The 19,267-nt window shown below is 36.9% G+C and overlaps 3 protein-coding genes across 5 annotated transcripts; 2 read left to right on the plus strand and 1 right to left on the minus strand.

The window, feature by feature from the left end:
- The first annotated feature begins 2,401 nt into the window (after positions 1-2,401).
- Positions 2,402-9,864, plus strand: LOC119981513 (GATA transcription factor 26-like). Of its 2 annotated transcripts, none has more exons than XM_038824665.1 (8): positions 2,402-2,903; positions 5,103-5,474; positions 5,953-6,382; positions 6,823-6,895; positions 7,388-7,491; positions 8,150-8,336; positions 8,456-8,570; positions 8,899-9,236. In XM_038824665.1, the coding sequence occupies exons 1-8, from the start codon at positions 2,864-2,866 to the stop codon at positions 8,901-8,903; spliced, it is 1,326 nt and encodes a 441-aa protein (XP_038680593.1). In that variant the 5' UTR covers positions 2,402-2,863; the 3' UTR covers positions 8,904-9,236. The 2 variants fall into 2 exon arrangements, with proteins under 2 accessions (XP_038680593.1, XP_038680592.1); XM_038824664.1 differs by lacking the exon at positions 8,899-9,236 and adding an exon at positions 9,265-9,864 and having other exon boundaries at positions 2,403-2,903.
- Positions 9,865-10,700: 836 nt separating this feature from the next.
- Positions 10,701-16,859, minus strand: LOC119981160 (ATP-dependent Clp protease proteolytic subunit-related protein 4, chloroplastic-like). Of its 2 annotated transcripts, none has more exons than XR_005464055.1 (8): positions 16,503-16,859; positions 14,741-14,944; positions 13,693-13,748; positions 12,841-12,967; positions 12,613-12,690; positions 11,890-12,003; positions 11,686-11,808; positions 10,701-10,928 (listed from the first exon to the last, which is right to left on the minus strand). XR_005464055.1 is itself a non-coding variant. In XM_038824201.1 (8 exons), the coding sequence occupies exons 1-7, from the start codon at positions 16,749-16,751 to the stop codon at positions 11,737-11,739; spliced, it is 900 nt and encodes a 299-aa protein (XP_038680129.1). In that variant the 5' UTR covers positions 16,752-16,858; the 3' UTR covers positions 10,701-10,928; positions 11,698-11,736. The 2 variants fall into 2 exon arrangements, 1 of the variants encoding a protein (XP_038680129.1); XM_038824201.1 differs by having other exon boundaries at positions 11,698-11,808; positions 16,503-16,858.
- Positions 16,860-17,010: 151 nt separating this feature from the next.
- Positions 17,011-18,953, plus strand: LOC119981162 (light-harvesting complex-like protein 3 isotype 2, chloroplastic). Its single transcript, XM_038824202.1, has 3 exons — positions 17,011-17,494; positions 18,191-18,328; positions 18,426-18,953. Exons 1-3 carry the CDS (start codon positions 17,122-17,124, stop codon positions 18,674-18,676), a joined length of 762 nt encoding a protein of 253 aa, XP_038680130.1. The 5' UTR covers positions 17,011-17,121; the 3' UTR covers positions 18,677-18,953.
- The last annotated feature ends 314 nt before the right edge of the window (positions 18,954-19,267 follow it).

Here is a 19,267-nt window from a genome sequence, read left to right on the forward strand (position 1 = left end):
AAACAAAGTACAATTAAGGCAAAGAGAGAACGGAGAGGGGAAAGAAGAAACTTTTAGTTCTGATAAAGCCCCACCAATAAAAGTCATAATTGAACCATTTGGACCGCCCTTTTCAACATCTCAGCATATTATTCTTTGTACATGCATGCATACATACATTTATGCCTCCTTGGATTTTGAAAACTAAAGCACACAATATTATATATGACATATTGATCAAGTCATATTACTTGGCTGCTCGGGTATATTCTAGTGGAGTTTGGTGTTTGTAATTTCTTTGTGTGGTCTGGTGCTTTGTAATTCCTAAGTTTATTTTGTGGCGCCAAGTTGAATATTTGCTATCGTGGAATGAAATGTAAGGTTATTGCCTTTAAAAAAAAGGTTATATTATTTGGCTTAACCTTTGACACATTGAGCCACTCCTGTCCTTTGGTGAAGTCTAAGAGATCGACAATTCCCAACCATCCTATGTGAATTGTAGATTAACATAGACATTCACAATTTTAATGATAAATATATCGACCTTTGTATCCCAAATTCATCCCAATATGAGGTAACACGCAATGAGTGAATTTGTGTGGACTTCCTTGCATCTAAAGCAAATCATTCATTTCATGTCACAAATAAATTTGGGATACCAAAAATTGAGATACTGAACAGAACCCCAAATTTTATGCCTTTTTAATTTTATAAACTATTAAACTCCCCACAAAAAACTATACAACACAAATTCAGACAAAAATTGCATTTTCATATTAAAACCACATAGGATTTGAAGATCAATCACTAACAACCCTATTGATTACTAATTGGTCAGAAATGTCAACGCAAATTATGCTATGTGGGTCCCAATTACAATGCTTAAACCAAATCAAACGGTGATAAATGGGGTTGTCACTAGGGGTGTCCAAATTCTATCTGCAACCAAAACCAAAGAACTAATCCAAACCATGGTTATTCGATGTCAGTTATTATTATAGATTTTTTTTCAAATTTGATTTCAGATTTAGCTAAAAAAACCAAATTAGATTTTATGTTCTATAATTTTAGTTATTCAAAAAATTTAAGGCGTCCCAAATATTTAAAGTTTTGTTATTCAAATAATTATATGGTATATTGTTATAGTGATTATTTTCATTGTTAGTGTTTTTAATTGTAATGTTTTTGTAGTATGTATCGGAGGATTTGGTTATCTACTGAATTCTCTGTGCATATACATATGCTCCCATCTAGCACATCTAGTGATTGACACCCTTGGTGCAGTATCACTTTCTTGAGGATTTACACTTTCTCTGGTCGTAAGAACATAGTGAAGTCAACTTCTAGGAGAATCTACAGGGTCATTAGATCTACCATACTGAAAATTTTGAAATGAAATAGAATAGTGCAATTTTCCGTTAAAACAAAATTTTGTTTTTTAAGAACATGTTAAGAAAAAGAGTTTATGTTATGATGCTTCCTCCGTCAATGATCAATTTGGAAGTTGCAAAATCGAAAACCTATCCGATATGAAAAATACGATTTTTTTCGATTTAGTTATCATACATATGTTTTCTGGTTACGAATTATAAATATTATAACCAAATCAATTCGGACATTTCGATTTCGATTAAAAGTCGAACCAAAATCCAAATGGACACCCCTAATTATCAGTTTGCCACCACGATTCATCATGCGGGGAGGCGACTTTAAGGCAAATGTTCTTTTTTTTATTATCATATATTTCTGTTGTTTAGGAAGATCCACTCAGTATTTATCATCATAATATCACCACATACACATAAGCAAAATTAGCATATTTTATTTTATTTATCCTGGAGAATTAGAGAGAGAGAAGTAAGGAACCCAACCAAAAACAAAACTTTCTTTGTTTCTTTCTCCTTTTTCTATTTCCATTTTTTCTTTCTACATCTCTTTTAATGATGCTAAGAAAACCATGCCTTGAAAATATTAGCAACAGAGAAGAAAAAGTCTATAGTCAAACAGGATTTGTGCAATAATATTCCTCTGGCTCCACCCTTCTAATTTATTTGAGGGTCGGTTTAGTTTGTTTTATGTTTTTGTGATTCTATATTTTCCATTTATATTTTATGTTTATCGTGTTTTTTAAAATGGACAAGCAGGGTTTTTTTTTCGATTGTTTTTTATTTTATACCTGAAGCCATTAGTTGGAATGATCAGAATGATGTGTATCATTCTAATGATCATGGTTCAAATCCGCCTCCCCTTTCAAAAAAAGAAGAGGATTGTTTCTGTTTTTCTAGAAAACAAAATAAAAAACACATAGAGAATAACTTACCAAATAGTTAATATTTTTCTTTCAAAGTAAATTAAAAAAAAAAAAACAAGTAAAGAAAGCTGAAGCATTTACTTCATATACAATACAACCAGAAGAAGTCATACATTACATAATACATACATTCACACTCTCTCCTCCCTCAATTTCACCTTCCTCTTTTTCACAGCCATTTATTAGATTCCTCTCTGAATGGACTTTCTTTTCTCCATTGGATGGTAGTATATTCCCAGCTAAGAGATTGCCCATATAAACAAAGAAATTCCTGTTTATGTCTGATTTATTTTTGTAGCTGTTTTTGATTTTCTTTGGACTGTTTGACACAAAAACTCTTCTGGGTTCTTGGCTTTTGCGAACTCTCTTTCCGGGTTTGTTCCAAAAAGGTCTTCTACGCCCAGCAGGATATGCAATAGGAGGCTTCAAGATAACCATAGAGTATTTTCATAATTTTTAGATTTTCTTTTTTCATTTTCTCCTGTAGCTTTCGATATAAACTAGTTTTTTCTTCCTTTTTGTTGTGAATTTCTTTGGATTTTTACTTTATCACGATAAGGAAAAGAGAGAAAGATGGGCAAGCAAGGGCCTTGCTATCACTGCGGAGTTACAAGTGAGTGCTTGTTTCTCCATTTTTTTCCCTTTTAATATACGAGAAAAACCTGGCTTGTCTATTTCGTTTAATCTGAATGAATGGTTCTGGAAATATTGTATATGCTTAGTACAAATGTTCTGCAATGAAACGAACGCAAAAGAGAGAATATTTACTGAGCAAAGCGAACAAATTTAGAATGAGTCGTTTCTGTATGTTAATTGTGTTGCTACATGGATTTTGAAGCAGCGGGGTCCAAGTTTATTTGGATATTTAACCCGGATTAAGATTGGCTTAATTATTGAATTCTGCTGCTTCCAATTCCTGCAATTTCTTTTTGTCAACCTTTTATCTCTTGGTTGCAGTTTTTGGTCGAAATTTCAACATATCCCACTAGGGTGAATTGAGTCCTCAGTTTGTTGGATTCAGGCAGTTACAGAGTCTATATTTGATTTGTACAGTCTTCACATTGCCTCTTAAATGGCTTATGAACCCCAAATGCCAAGTTAAAATGCAGTTCCTGTTTGTGTTTTGTTTCGCTAAATCAAGGATCAATCACAGAAGGATGAACCTCAATGACACACCTTCCCACATTCATTTTAGTTCTTTGATTGACATTTTGCTGTGTTCTTTTTCATAAATTGTAGCCCAGGCTATTGGTACTGCTAAACAATTTGCCCCTGATTTGTTCTGAACCTTTTTGTCACTCTTCGTGTACAGGACTTTTGAGTGTTTGTCACTTTGTCCTCCTCATTCTTCCTTCCCGCACTCAATGGCTGCTGCTTTTTTAGGCTTGTGGCTTTGTTACTTGAAGCACTTCAGTTCAATTTCTGAAAAAGTTATGGATAGAGTTTTTCTATTGGTTCTAAATGTTGGAGTAACTACACAATGAGCTAATTATTCCAATAGATAATTGTTTTCAACCAGTCTCTCTACTGCGCCCTCAACACCCCAACTTATCCTGATTCCTGGAGCCACTTCTTTAAGATGTTTGTGTTCAATGCTGCAAGAAATCTCTAGAAAACATGGCCTGTTAGCCACCTAAGCTGGTAGTATGTAAGGGAAACAAGTAGTTACAACTTGGGAGGTTCAGTTTTGTAACTGATGCTATGAAAAATTAAATGGAGAGAACAGTCTGTTGAATGGAAACTCTAGAAAACAATATTGTGTTTTGATTTCCAATCCCATTCTAACTTGGTTCCACTGGTCTGTACACATATGGATAGAATTTTGACTGTTAAATCAAAGATTGAAGTTCCATTTCCACGATAACTGGAAATCACAACCGGCTGTAATCCAAATATAAGCTCTCATTTCTCTAACTTTTTTTTACCATTTATACTTGTTTGTATGACCCTAGCTGCCTTCCTAACATTTCCTTTTGAAAGATTATACCTTTGGCTGCTGGTCATTTGGAGGACATGCAATATGAATTTGTTCCTTGTGCTTTGCAAATTGAAAAGGATGGCTTGTTGAATCCAAAAGACCACCACCTAAGTCCTCTGCATGTTTAATGCATAATCCCAAATTGACTATACTATTGGCATTCTTTTGACATTTCCTCTTGTATTATATCCGTTGCCCGCGTAAGATATCTACTTCTAAGAACTTTTGTTCCCATGAGCATCTCAATGGTCACATAATCTTTTTCTTTCTATCGGTCAACAACATTCACTTGACTACTCTTCACTCTTAAGTTTCTGCTGGTATTTTTCAGTGTCTGGGCCTCTAGGATTTTTCATCGACTACTGTAAACCCACAGTAGAGCTAGATTCTTGCATGAGAGGCTGGAAGATGTCTATCCTGATGGTCATGATCCGTTTATTATGGTGTGATGAAGCATTCCTATATAATTTATCTTGTTATGGCTCACAAATTTTCAGTGGGCTCTTAGAAATCACTCTCCTCGTTACATGTTCAGTTGAATAAAATGCTAGATGTATTTTCCAACCTTCTGTGTCAAAATATTCACATAGCAGTTGCTGACTAGTGCTTCTTTCATGGCATGCAGCTACTTCTCTTATTTTGAACCTTTGCTTCTCTGATATCGATAAAACATAATAAACTTTCTTTGAATATTTGTATTAGTGATTTCTGCATCGCTTGACTCTTATATTCACTTACTTGTTTTGGATGAGCTCAGTCTTCTTTTTCCATGGAATTCTTGTAAACAGCGTTTTTAAATATGCATCAATTGTTGACAACCAAGCTTTGGAACAGGCACCCCTCTTTGGCGTAATGGGCCTCCTGACAAGCCGGTATTGTGCAATGCATGTGGATCTCGATGGCGGACAAAGGGAACACTTGCAAACTATATTCCACTCCATGCTCGTGCAGAACCTGATGATTACGACGATCATAGGGTGTCCAGAGTGAAGAGCATATCTATAAATAAGAACAAAGAAATGAAACTTCTAAAACGAAAGCTAAATCATGATAGCATCATAAATGGAGGGTTTGCCCATGACTACAGCCAGGGTTTCCGGAAGGTCGTAGATGAAGATACTAGTAATAGATCAAGTTCTGGTTCAGCGATATCTAACTCTGAAAGCTATGCTCAATTTGGGAGTGGGGATGCTAGTGATTTGACAGGTTGAATATCAGCTGAAAATTTGCATTAGCATCTGCTTGACTCTACAACAGATAGATAATTTTTTATTGTTTGAATGATTATCTGTTGCATACTATGGAAAATTTGCATATGGGAGTTGAACTATTTTTAATCCTTGTACCAATCATTGTGGAACATACCTTCTCCAATGGTGACTTCCGTTGCTAACGGGAGCCAAAATGTGTCCTTGCGTTCACTAAATCTAAGATTACTAAATGTAATTGATTATCTAGCATTAGCATATAATCTCAGGCTTTCCCTATGGCAGACCTATTAAAGGCAGTCTATTACTGTAAGCAGATTCAGCTTTAAGTAGCTCAGGACTTATTGCTCTCTTTATCTGCACAATTATTGTTGATAAAGAACTCTGACGTAAAGTTGCTAAGGTTTAACACTTCGCATTCCTGCTTTGCCCCATTATGTTGTCTTTAAGCAGCTGCTTCTTTGACATTTTTGCAGGTCCAGCTCAGTCAGTTGTGTGGGACTCAACAGTTCCCTCTAGGAAGAGGACCTGCGTCAATCGTCCAAAGCCATCTCCTGTTGAGAAACTTACAAAGGACTTATATACTATTTTGCATGAGCAACAGTCTTCATACTTCTCTGGATCTTCTGAAGAGGATTTGCTTTTTGAGAGCGAAACACCAATGGTTTCGGTTGAGATAGGGCATGGAAGTGTTCTCATTAGACATCCTACCTCAATAGCTCGAGATGAGGAATCTGAAGCGAGTTCTCTGTCAGTTGAAAACAAACAATACTCGGCAAATGAGACATATTCACGTTCTGTCACCCTTCTTGTAGATAATGTGAATAAGAGTGTCAATGCAGCAAGTTCTGTGGAAAAAGCTAAACAAGCCATGGGACAAGGGATGCAACTAGAGCAACCTAAAAGGTATTTCATATATAGTATCAGGAGTCAGGACTTGCAGAAGAATTTTAGCCAATTGTTTGTTAGTTGTGCAGGTTTTAACTCAAATATGAAGTTGTAATCCAGGCTGCCTCTGAAAGATATAATGCAACACATCAATGAATACATGCATGGGGATTTGTGGATATATATATAGGCTTTAAAGATGTGGCAAAAATATTGGACTGCCTTGGTTTTGTAATTTCACACAAATTCTAGAGTTATTGTAAGTTGTGAATCATGTTACAAGGCAGTTGATTGGTGGATTACTGCATGATATGGGATACAAATGTTTTTGAAGTATTGGCCTGAAGTAAAAGCAGATTAGACGCATTTTAGTTACTTGTACTATAAAAGAAAGAAGAAATTGAAAAAGAATATTACTCTCACTATGGTTTATTGGTCTTTTTTTTTTGGAATTTCAGGGACAAGTTTCAGCATGAAAAACTACAACTTTTGGGAAGTCGTGGTTCACCACTGTGTAATATAGATTTTAATGTAAGCTTTCATCCTTTATATTCTCTTTGATGGTCTCTCTGGTGCCAATTTTGTCAAACATTAGGTTATTATCTGATGATATGCTTGCTTTTCGCAGAATAAAATATCAACTAAGTACTACGTGGCTCTTTTAGAAGAATATAGAGCCGGAGTTATTACTTATTTATCTGATATTGTGAATCCTTTTTGATACGTGCACATAGTTTCTCAATAATCTGGAAGTAGTGTCTATATTGATGTGAATGTTCTTCAATGGAGATATACTTATATCATCAGCTAAAAACTGTTTTCAATGGTGTATATTTGTTGTCCATTTTAATATCTGAATACAACATCCTCTCTCTCTCTCTCTCTCAAATGGTATTTTCAGTTCTTGCCTATCTCCTAGCTTTTCCAGCTGGAAAGTGATAGTCTTGAATTGTGTAGTGTTCAAAACACGTTCATCTTAAGTGCTCTTTAGCTTATCATAGTTGTTGTTTGTGTTTGGTGTAGGGTATTCTTAACTTCGAGGAGTTCACAAAAAACTTGTCAAGTGAGGAGCAGCAGCAGTTATTTAAATATTTACCTTCACCTGATACTGCCAAACTTCCTGATAGGTGGGTATATGGCATTCATTCATTTTCTATTTGTTAACTACTGCCATTATTTCTGAATCCTAAGTCACTTTGGTAGAATAAACAATCTGTTAATATAAGAGACACAATGCATTGTTTTTAGGTTAGCTCTTCTATTCAAAGTTGCATTTATCGGTGTATTTAATTCAATATTTGCAATGTTGGAGTCTAGCTTGAGTCATAACTTGTTAAGAACCAAGCCAGGTGCACGCCCATACACGCACCCAGCAGACCCATACATTCCTTAACCAACCACACAAGCCCAACCACTACCCACATATGGGCTGGTTGTAACCAACAAGCCCAATAGGCCACTACCTAGGAACTTGTTGGCTGATTAAAGAAGACATTTGCCCTCCTTATAAATAGATCACAAGTCCCCTATCTAAGCAATGTGGGACATTCGTATCATAACTTTGACATTCAATTGCCCAAGATCTTTGCATTCAAATATAATCTTTTAGAAGGGGGTTTATGTCAACTGTAAAAATAAGTGTAGTGACCAATTATATGTATGTTCTTGATTTTGACTCTACTAGAATAGAATTTGTGTCCAATCATTTTCATGAATCTGAATGAGCAAGTTCCCAAAGAAGTTGAGGTGTGATCTATTAATTCTGATGTATTGTTGCATTTGCAGTCTTGGAAACATGTTTGATAGCCCTCAATTCAAGGAGAACTTGTGTTCCTTTCAGCAACTACTGGAGGAAGGAGTGTTTGATATCTCCTTCTCAGATGCAAAGACTGAAGACCATAAGACTTTGAAAAGGCTTGTGTTATTCAATTTAATGAAATCCAAATGGGTGGAACATTATCATCAGCTGAAGGTTTGGGTTGCTTTCTGCTATAGAGAGTTTTATTGGATGAAAATGACATGTACTGATAAATTTTTTGGGGAGTGGAATCAAGTTGCATTGCTACCTACTGTTTTTTTTTTTTACTGCAGAAACTTAAGAATAGCACTGGAAAACTTGCTGTTGGAAGAGGACCAAATGCCATAGCATCAAATAGTTCCGTTATCATCAATAGTTCACTTGACAGTCAAAATCATAAAATTCCAGGTTAGTCAAATCTTTGGCCTGAGTATTATGATATTAGGTAGTTGAGCTCATTTTTAAGGCGTGGAAGCAAATATACTATCAAGGGCTGAGCTTTGATATTTCATAAGGTTAAATAACCTGTCTCACAGCAAATCGCTGGAGGAATTTGTCCGCTTGGTTATAATGTATAATATATATGGATTCAAGTCAATCTTTGTGACTCTGGATTGAAATTACTGCATCTAGATTTCTGAAAACAATATATCATTATTTCTGGTACCTTTCTTCTATCATCTTTTTCTACCATGGTTTTAAATTTGAAGGAAAAACTTATATTTGCAATGTGCAGTGTAGTTGAAAACAATGACGCATAACCGGCTACAACTGAGATGCATGTAATCCATCCTAACCATCCTTTTGGAGCTGACATTAGTATTGACGAAACAATGTTTCAGGTCTCGAAAGATAGAGTGGTTGGTTTCTACTAGGACATTGATATTGATGGTTTATAAATCTTTTTTCACCGAAAAAATGAACAGTGCATCCTTCTCATCCTTTTCCTGTAGTTCAAAATGATAGGGATTTGTTTTGAGTGACTGTCTTTATGTTACTCCATAAAAATTGCTTCTTCTGTTCAGTGAGTATTAATTATGTGTGCTTAAACATATACATTTTTTACATGGAATCGTTCTCAAAATTATATTTCATCATTCAGAAGCAAGGGGTGTGATGAAGAGCCCTAAAAGAGTTATCATGAAGGCGTCCTATGAAAGCAAAGAACTCATAGACAATGATGGCTCTTGCTTTAGTCCAAGAAGCCTATTTGCATTGCCTTCTGAAAGTAGCTCTTTCATGCTGGACTCTCTCTATTTTGTCGATGAAAGTCCCGACCAGGATCTGCTGCTGGATGTGCCCTCTAACAGCTCATTCCCACAGGCAGAGCTCCTAAATCCAACTATAAGTTTTGGCCAACAGGCGAGCACTAGTAGTAGCAGTATATACCCACATCTTGTTCGTCCCTAGCAATGTTTGTAAAATGATACTTTGGTCACTTGGCCTAATAATGGATGCAGCTTCTGCGGCATATCGTGACTGGGGAAACATGTTTTGCATATCCAATGCATAAAAAAGCTTGTGAATGAGGTTTGATGGTTGCTTTCTAATTCCACCCGCAATCTTCTTGATGCTTCAAGAGATGAATTCGGGTGGATTTTTTTTTGGTATAGGTTGACAACAGGATGTAATATATAGCTCAAAAGTGCAAAAAAGAGGTGGCAATATTCTGAGTTATGTATGCAATTTTTAGTTTTTGGCTTTTTGGGTATTGCTTCTCAGTTCTATTGCTTTTGCATAGCAAGAGTCGGGAAAAAAAAACCCTCGTGTTGTATGCACGTTTGTTTATCCATTACTGCCTGAGTACCGTCTCTGAACATACTTGGTGCAAACCTTAATCCAAAAGACACACATGCGTCCCATCCATTTGGGTTTCTTTTTCCGCCGTTTTATTATTTATTATTCTTTTTAATAGGAAGAGAAAATGTTATTAAAGTTTTATTATTTATTATTATTTTATATAAAACTCACTCTTCCCGCCATTTTGATGAGGTGGATGATCTAACCGACCGTTATGAAGCCCGTAAAGTTGGCGCTACATTTGACGTAGGTGGGCTTGGCCCATCAAGTCTAGCCCATAAAGCTGTTTCCATAATTCCATTTGTTGGTATTATTACTCTGTTGTTATATAATATATACAAGAAAAGGCTAGAAATTGCCTCCTCAATCCTCATGTACTAGCGCAAGCTTGAGCAGTGGCGGCTATTCAGAGGGAGGGATGAGGAACAAAAATGATGGAAAATTGTCACCGTATGTGGTGGTCTCTGCCCAAGTACAAGCAGAGGAGAGTTTCTGCCATTCGGGGTTTGATTTCCCTACTGGGTGTAGACCTTTTGCTGCTGGGATCAGTTTGAGACCAGACAAAGAAGAGGCCCCTAACAATGCGGTTGAGGATTTGGAGGTAATATTCAACTATCTGAATATCTGATACCTGGTTTAGGATGATAAAAAACTAGGTTCAAAAAGAAAATATACTTCAGTGAGTAAGTACATTACAAGTACCATAAAAAAAAAAAGGAAAGTATAATACGGTATGCGTACGCATAACAGGCATATAAGTATAAACCCAACATATATCTTATTAATATGTAATGTACTGCAGCCTCCTTCCAATATTGTTACATGTTTCAGCCAAGAAACCTTTGAGCATTCATTCACATTTGTGCGCCTAAAACACTCATTCAAGACAACCTTTTGGCTTCACATCTTGCCTGACCTCCTTTTGAGTAAATCTTCGATGACCCGCCCAACAATAATTTAACCAAGCTACAAAGAAAAATTACACAAATTAGTGAACCAATTGCTCAACAAGATATATATATATATATATAAAAGAAGGCGAAAACTCTCCTTATTCTAAACACGCATTAGTTGATTGGTAAAAATAAAGTAACCAATTCTCAGCACAAGGCACCTGCAGTGAACTGGCGCATATTTGGTCGTGGAAATGGGAAGGGAGGCACATGATGGCAATGTTCAGCACAAGTGCGTACTATACACCCCAAGATCTGTCCACACGCCCTATACTAGTTTCCAAATTTCTATGAGTTACCCATTACAGGCTATATTATCAAGGCCGACGATGATTTTCTCTTGTTATAAGAATATTATTGATTGGTAGAATAACAAACTCACTTCTGGACTGTTCAGGAAGCGAATTCCAAATTCAGAATGCAGGAAAGAAAATATTGGCAGAATCACCCTAAAAAGACCAAGTTAATGGTCCATGGTGATAGCCAAACCTTATATATAATATATATAGGTAGTCAATGCTTTATGAGGGAGTCATATGGCATCCAAGATCCAAGTAAGCCATACTTATAAAGACAAACTAATGAGATCTTCTGATCACAAGCTACAACCTACTCAATTAATGTAATGTAATCACGCCGTGGTCCAATCGTTGAATGACAGACACAACAGGCAAGCAATCAAAAGTATCCTATAGAAGTTCATGGAAAAGGAAATCAGGGTAATCTTTCCGGAGAAGTGCCTGTAAATGGGGTTCAACAAGATGACTTATGGTTTGTTTTACCTCATATTCCTTGCAATCATCAGTCCAAGATCAAGACAGTCAAATCAGCTGAGCTTTCTTCAGGTCAGATACAACTCCGCGGTCTTCAGAGCTTCTTTCGTTGTACAGCACCTGAATAAAATTATTGGATTTTATAAATTTTTAACAGCAAGAACAAGTCTGGGAAAAAATCTCTCTTATGACACTACATACCTTATCTATGATGCCATATTCAACCGCCTCGCTGGGACTAAAATATTTTGGGCGCCTAATGTCAGCTTCAATCTGCTCAGGTGATTTTCCAATATGCTTGGCGTAGAGTTTAACCTTGAACACAAATTAGATGATGAATGGTCTGCTTATTTACTCTAATATTACACTTCTTTTAAATGAAAGCATGCCTTCTAAGTCGCTAAAATCTGCCTGCCAGTGGATAAGCCTATGGGGCATGGGGGCAAATTGACTACTGAAATAGAATCCCCACAGATGTGAAGGGTGCGTTTTGTTTTGAAAAACTAATGGTTGTTTTATATTTCATAAAAAAGAAAAATCTACATGGAAACACATTCATCTACTTTTGTAAGAGTGTTTTCCGACAAACAAAAATAAGGATTTGAGGAAGACAAAAAATGTCGGAGGATGCTTCCACCACATTCTAATTAAAAAGGAAAATGATAGCACTTCTTTTACAAAATGGAATTTCCACAAAAAGGAAAAACATTTTCAAAAGAAAGCACTCAAGTTTCTTGAAATGTCCCTTTTTTTGGTTCTTGAAATGTCCCCTGTTTATCACTTTGAGATGCAAATAAAATTTCACGTATGAACTTTCTATCATTTTTCAGAATAGTTGAGAAGAAAATTAACAATTCCTATTATGGGTGAGTGAAAAATATAGAAGTTGAAGACAATCATAACGTAACAGAATATTGGTCCTACCAATTCCGCCTTCACATTATTTACTTCTTTTCTTGCAAGCTCAATATCTGTTGCTTGACCTTGAAACCTTGCAATTGGCTGTGTATTGGCAGAGAAAGAACAATTCTCAAGTTAGAAATTTAAGGATTTGTGTCAAGTTCTTAAACTTGGCATTGCAATAAAAGCCAGGCAACATTCTAGAAGACGCTGTATGGATTTAAGTCTAGTCATCTCAGGTCACGAAAGAACCTGCTTTATCATGATAGTCGATGAGGGCAAAGCAGAACGGTTTCCCTTTGCGCCAGCAGCCAAAAGTAAGGCTGCTTCACCCCAAGCATTGCCAACACAAAGGGTAAATATTGGGGGCTCAACATACCTGTAGCCAGAAGTGAGAGCTCAGTTAGAGACCAAGAACACAATTGAGAAACCATTCCAAAATAAAAGAAGGTACAAAGGAACTATTGTTATGTTTACATAAATTTTTATACCCAGCCTTTTAATCAAGAGTAGAAGACACTAGAATAACGAGGTATCAATCACCGATCTTCAATAATATCAAGTGAAGATTAACTGATAGACTGATAGAAAACAGGTATGGAAGACCTTGAGCATGCACATAGCTAACAAAATTTTCCTTCTTACATGCAGGACGTCTGAGATTTCACCCAAGGTTGTTCCACTGCTTATCACAGGTCATGCTAAATTGCATCAATATTAATGCCAACCATTCATTTATTATGAATCAGCCCATGCAAAACATATAGTTATGAGCTCGCTCCCTCGCTATTAAGATCAAACATAATCAAAGAGGTGCATTTTCTTAATTGGGTAAAAAACCGAGCTCTACCATGAATAGAAAAGGTAATCACAATGTATCAGGATATACGACTCGCAAAGTGACACAAACAATATTACACGCGAGTATTCCCTAGACTAACTTAAAGAAGAACAGGTGGTTTTATATCCTCATTCAAAGATTAGGTAGAGGCAAACCACCAACTACCAATAAATACAAAAATGGGTGAAGACAAGCATGACGAAAGTGAAATCATAAAATTTCTAAAAAATTGAAATATGAGTGAAATAGGTATAGGCAATGACCCCATAACATCATAAAGGGCAAAGGCCTCTGTCTCGTAACCCAATTTCTCTCCATCCTGAAGAAATGAATGAAAAAAGGAAATATTAGTAGCAGGAAACATTGTACCAAACCATAATTTTAGTCTAGTCACCATTTTTCTATTAAAAATCAATACTCAGCTTGCTGCCTTTTTCTTATTCTAAGAAATATGCTTCACTTATCTAAAAACATAAAGGAATAGTAGAATTTGAATTATTTTTTTTGCTTTATAGAGACACAGAGAAAAGATAGTACTTTCTAAATCGATAACAAAAAAGGATACAAAGATTGTTGTGTATAAATAAAAGCTCTGCTAATATTATAAAACAAAACTACTCATCATGGAGGCAATAAAGAACAATGTTTTTATTGGTTTTTGGAATCTGAAACTTGTATTTTGTTCATTCCCTCATTTCAAAAGTAACGGCATGCTTAATATGATCACCAATATTGCACTCAAAATAATCTCATGGATTAACGTAGATGGGAAAGTCATTTGAATATGCCAACAAGATAAATACACATAACTCCATCCACTTATCCAAGAAAGAATTAGCAAGCTAAGTCAAGAAAAAATTGATTGCTTAAAAACATAATTCACCGTGGACAGGAATATTTAACAATGTCACAACTCTTCTTACGAGACGGAACTTTTCCCCTCACCATCGAAGCTGCAAACTAATGGCTCTAAATAGGCACGTGAACATCCAACTTTCGTGTCTGACATGTTTTGAGCCTTGGAACAAGGTGCGGAATACAAATATGGATTTTCTCCGAATTTTAAATGCAATTATTTGGCCTAACGAACGGATTAACCCCCCACCCTCCATATTTTGTGTCTCCAGCACCCGATTAAAAAATGGGGAAAACACAACATGCATAGCATAAACAAAAAAAATAAAGGATAAACTATTCTGACTTTTGACTAAGAAGCATCCAATTCTCAACTACATAGTTCACTAAGAATTTGAATAAAAATGTAAACATAACTTTTGGTAAAATTCTAAACAAGGATAAAAACCCCCGTACCTTGGTTGTTCCAGTAGAGTTTATGTATAAGTAAATAGGTTTCTCAGCATCTTCATACTGCAGGTAGAGAAATTCTGCCAGAATCAACTCAGTGACTGATGGAACAAGAGACATGCCCAAGTAAACAATTCGATTCTTGTACAAGTAAGATGCCAAGTCTGGAGGAGGTTGCTCCAATGCACTTCCCTTCTGGAAAGGAATAACCTGTCCACATAATTTTGGCACAACCCATGAGAAGGCATCACTTACATGAAAAAATGATCTAGTGAAGGAAGTGTGGAAGTGCAGAGCATCTCAACAAGACCTAATAAAATTTGAGTCAGACTACTATAACTCATCCATCATACATTTGCACACTCTGCAATTGCACTATGCTTAACAAGAAAAATCTTTCAGCACACTTTCAACTGCCAAAAGAAGAAGAAGAAAGATACAGTGACTTCATGAGTTTCATCCGGGTTTAAACATCCAACAGTGAATTTTATCGTCATCGTTAAAGCCGTAACTGAAAAAAAAAATCACATAGTTTCTTGAAAATGTAAATGATTTTCTTGCTATGGAACATAATGATATTGAACGCAATATGGCCAGTGCCTTGTAGCACGGTTTGAATCCCCTCTTCCCAAATCCATGCCCATAAATACACATACATGTGTGCGGTGTGTGTGAGTGTGCTTGTGTATGGAAAACCACAGTTTCAATTCATTGTTTTTGAAGAAAAATGCTGTCAGAGGATGTATTTTCTGTGGCAAGTCTTCATCCAAACTCCATCTCAGTGCAAGAAAGCCCATACGTTTTCCTAATCAACCAATTTGATTGATATAAATAATTAATTAAAGAATAAATAAGAATTGTGAAGGCAATAGGCTCATGGGGTCTCTAGACCACGGAATGGATAGCAAAATGGAACATAAATTTTTTGTCCCTCTCTTTACAAACTATCCAAAAGAATGGATAGTGGAATGAAGGAGACAAGCATTTTCCACAGAACCCGTCAAGCCAAAAATGCTGAATTAGTGCACTGTGCACTTGCCCATTTGCAGAGACGAAGGAGGTAGCTAAGTCACTCAATGTGAGATTTGTACGTGAACATCTATTGACCATAAGGACTTTGCATTTCCAAATTTACATTTAAAGGAAGTCCCCTGCCTCTATTTGTGTCTTGAGTGACTACAACAGAGAAATTTTATACTAAAAGTTGCCCCCTCTCCATATCCTTTGGCCTTCCAAGGATGGGAGAGACTTGGTTTTACAAATTTTGTTGCAAAAGGAGTAGCAGAGATCCAGTTCCCAATCCATAGGACAGGACCAAGTGACCCTGCTGTTGGAGAGGATAAGTTGTCTCTTAATTTGTTGGGACTTCACTTTTGTAGACTTACTTTCACTTCCATAACAACTAAGATTCCAACACAGTGGCATAGCCTATATTTGGAACCATATTGGTTCAATCTCATGAAAAGATATGCTTTCAAGCATTCTTAATTCACGAGCTCACTGATAATTCATCTCATCTTATGAGAAATTAGGATAAAGCAGAGAACTTGATAAAAAAAAATTGACCATTTGTTCTCCTTAGCGACAACTAGGATAGTTAGGCACGATGAGAAAATCAATATAATCGCATATTGAGCTCTTAAGTTCCAATCAAGCCCTCATAGAAAACCAAACTGAATTGACGCACTCAAATGGTGAACTTCTGAACCTACTTTTGAAACTCTTAACGCAAAATACGAATTAATGGTAGCATTGTTGAAAGCCATACCATGGTGATGACGCTTCGCTTGGGCTTCGATGACTGTTGGCGGAGCTTGAAGCCGGAGAAATCGCTGGAGATGGTGCCGCCAGAGAAGGGAGAGAAGAAGCTGGAAGAGAGAGAGGATTGGATAGAGGAAGAAGAATAAGATGAAGCTCGGGTTGGGTTTCGGTTAGGGGTTCGCATAGGTGAGAGCGGAGGGGCTACCATACGCGTCCGGAGCGCGAAGGTCGATGCTGCTACGGTCGCGACCTCCATCGGTAGTGCTTTTGCACTCAACTCTTTTACTTATCGACGAGCAGGAACGGACAAGTTCGAACACGAACAATTTGTGGAGAACTCTGATTGTTTACAGCCCTAGCCATGGAAGCAATACGAGGGTGGAGAAGTAAATTCACCTCACAAGAGAGCATGGCTCTTATCATAGAGCAAACATCACTAGATAACCACTCCTTCGTACTTTCATGAATTTAATGATTTATGTGAAGTACAAACAAGCAAATGCCCACAATCTCTGAAAGGATCAGATTACTCGCAGTGATTGCCCATCCATCCATCCATCCATCCATCCACCCTCACAAGCCATGTTTTGAAGCTCTCCAATCTCTTCCACAATCAACATTCAACAATGCCTACATCCATGTCCTCGTTTTCTCCGCCACCACTACCAGCCTTCTCTCCCAAAACCCATTTCACCCCTAAACCCTTACTTTTTCTCAGACCCACAACTTATTTTCCCTTCCTATCAGTCTCCAAGGCCTCCACAGACAATGGGGCTGGAATTTCTGCCACCGTAGAGGACCCAAAACCTCAGCAGATGGTTGCTTCTTCTGCGGTGATTTCGGATGCTGATGAGGTCTCTGCGGGGGCGAATGGGGCAATGGCTGCAGGAGAAGTGGAGGTGCGGACATTTGGGGACCCCAGGTGGATTGGAGGGACATGGGACCTCAGACAGTTCCAAAAGGATGGGGAAACTGATTGGGATGCTGTTATTGATGCTGGTAATGTTATGGGCTCACTTGTTTTTGTTTTACTTGGAACGGCTACTTGTTTTGTTCATGATTATGCGATATAATCTTGTTGATTTGAACATTTATAATTGTTTGGTTGATGAGAAAAGCAAGTTAGAGAATTTCAGCCTTTGAAGTGGTTGTGTAGTTGAAATATTAGCAAAAGCTAAACCCTTTAGATTAATGGAATCATGACATTTGTCTAGCAAAATCCCTGAATTTTGCTGTGGTTTTTGTTGAACTTAACTGAACTGACTATTGTTGTCAACTGAAGTGGCTTATCAATTTCTCAACATCTTTGCTGCCAATCCTTTGTTTATTTGAGTTGAAGATACATAAACCCTGGCAAGTAGAAGAAATGTGGGAATGCATAACCCCTGGTAAGTAGAAGAAGGGGTATTTCACCTTTCACTGTATTGATGAGGTTTTTGAATCAACCTTGTAGCCTGTGAGTGGATGTTGCCTCGACAGCATCCTCCAATCTGCCATCATAATTGGATTAGACATCTAAGGTGGCTTTCGTGTGATGCCCATTTATTTTGGCTGCCATTTATTCAAATATTTGTTTTTACAAGGACAGTTCAAATCGATTTACTCCTCTGATGTTTGGTCTTTATTACATCTCTTGGGACATCAGGATTCACTTCTTAACTTCATATTTAACTGACCTGGCTTCATATATTCCAGAGGTTAAGAGGAGAAGGTGGCTTGAGGATAGTCCAGAATCAACCCGTAATGACGAACCTATCCTCTTCGATACCTCCATCATACCTTGGTGGGCATGGGTCAAAAGGTTCCATCTACCAGAAGCTGAATTACTTAATGGTTTGTTAAAGTCTTTCTTTTTCACTGCATTGTAGATCAGGAAGCAGCACTGCTATGGCAATAGCATGTTACCTAACTTGTGTTGTTTATGTTGTAGGTCGTGCTGCAATGGTAGGTTTTTTCATGGCATATCTGGTTGATAGTTTGACAGGGGTTGGTCTGGTCGATCAAATGGGTAACTTTTTCTGCAAGACTCTTTTGTTTGTAGCTGTGGTGGGAGTACTTCTAATCAGAAAGAATGAGGATTTAGATAAACTGAAAAAGCTGGTTGAAGAGACAACCTTTTATGATAAGCAATGGCAGGCAACCTGGAAGGATGAAACCTCTACCAGTTCCAAGAAAGAGTAGTCAAATTGAGTAGACTCAATATATTATCATAAGTTCCTTCAGTTTGTTATTTCCATTTTCTGGTGCTCTATTACCTTGGTGCCCTGTTCTAGTTGGGAATCCTGTAATCGATATCTCTTATCATAAATTGTAATGAAGGTTTAGTATTCATGTTGTTGAGTATATCTATCTAGGTTTGTAATGTAGGTAAAGTATTTGCTCATGTACTCCGCATTGTCGTCGAGCTCAAGAACTTGGTGAATTGACTATTTTCTGTTTACCCCCTTGCAAGTTTGATTACAGTGATTTTCTTTTCAAATTGTTTGATCATAAATTCAGGAATGACTCTTGGACAAATGAAGTCCAAAAGGAAAACAGCCCACCCACCATTGGAAGCTAAACATGAATTCAACCTTCATATGATAGGGATTCATTTGTCACTCTGAGTTCAATTATAATCTAATAAATACTACTTTCAAATGCACCTCTTTGCATTGTTTCTTCTAACGGAATCTGCTTGCTCTTTGCTTTTGTAACTCTAATGCATTCCATGTCTGAAGCAAAGAAAATTTAATCAAACCCATCTCCATTATGCCCCATAGATGTGTCAAG

Source organism: Tripterygium wilfordii, chromosome 16, assembly GCF_013401445.1.
Source record: "Tripterygium wilfordii isolate XIE 37 chromosome 16, ASM1340144v1, whole genome shotgun sequence".
NCBI lineage: Eukaryota > Viridiplantae > Streptophyta > Magnoliopsida > Celastrales > Celastraceae > Tripterygium > Tripterygium wilfordii.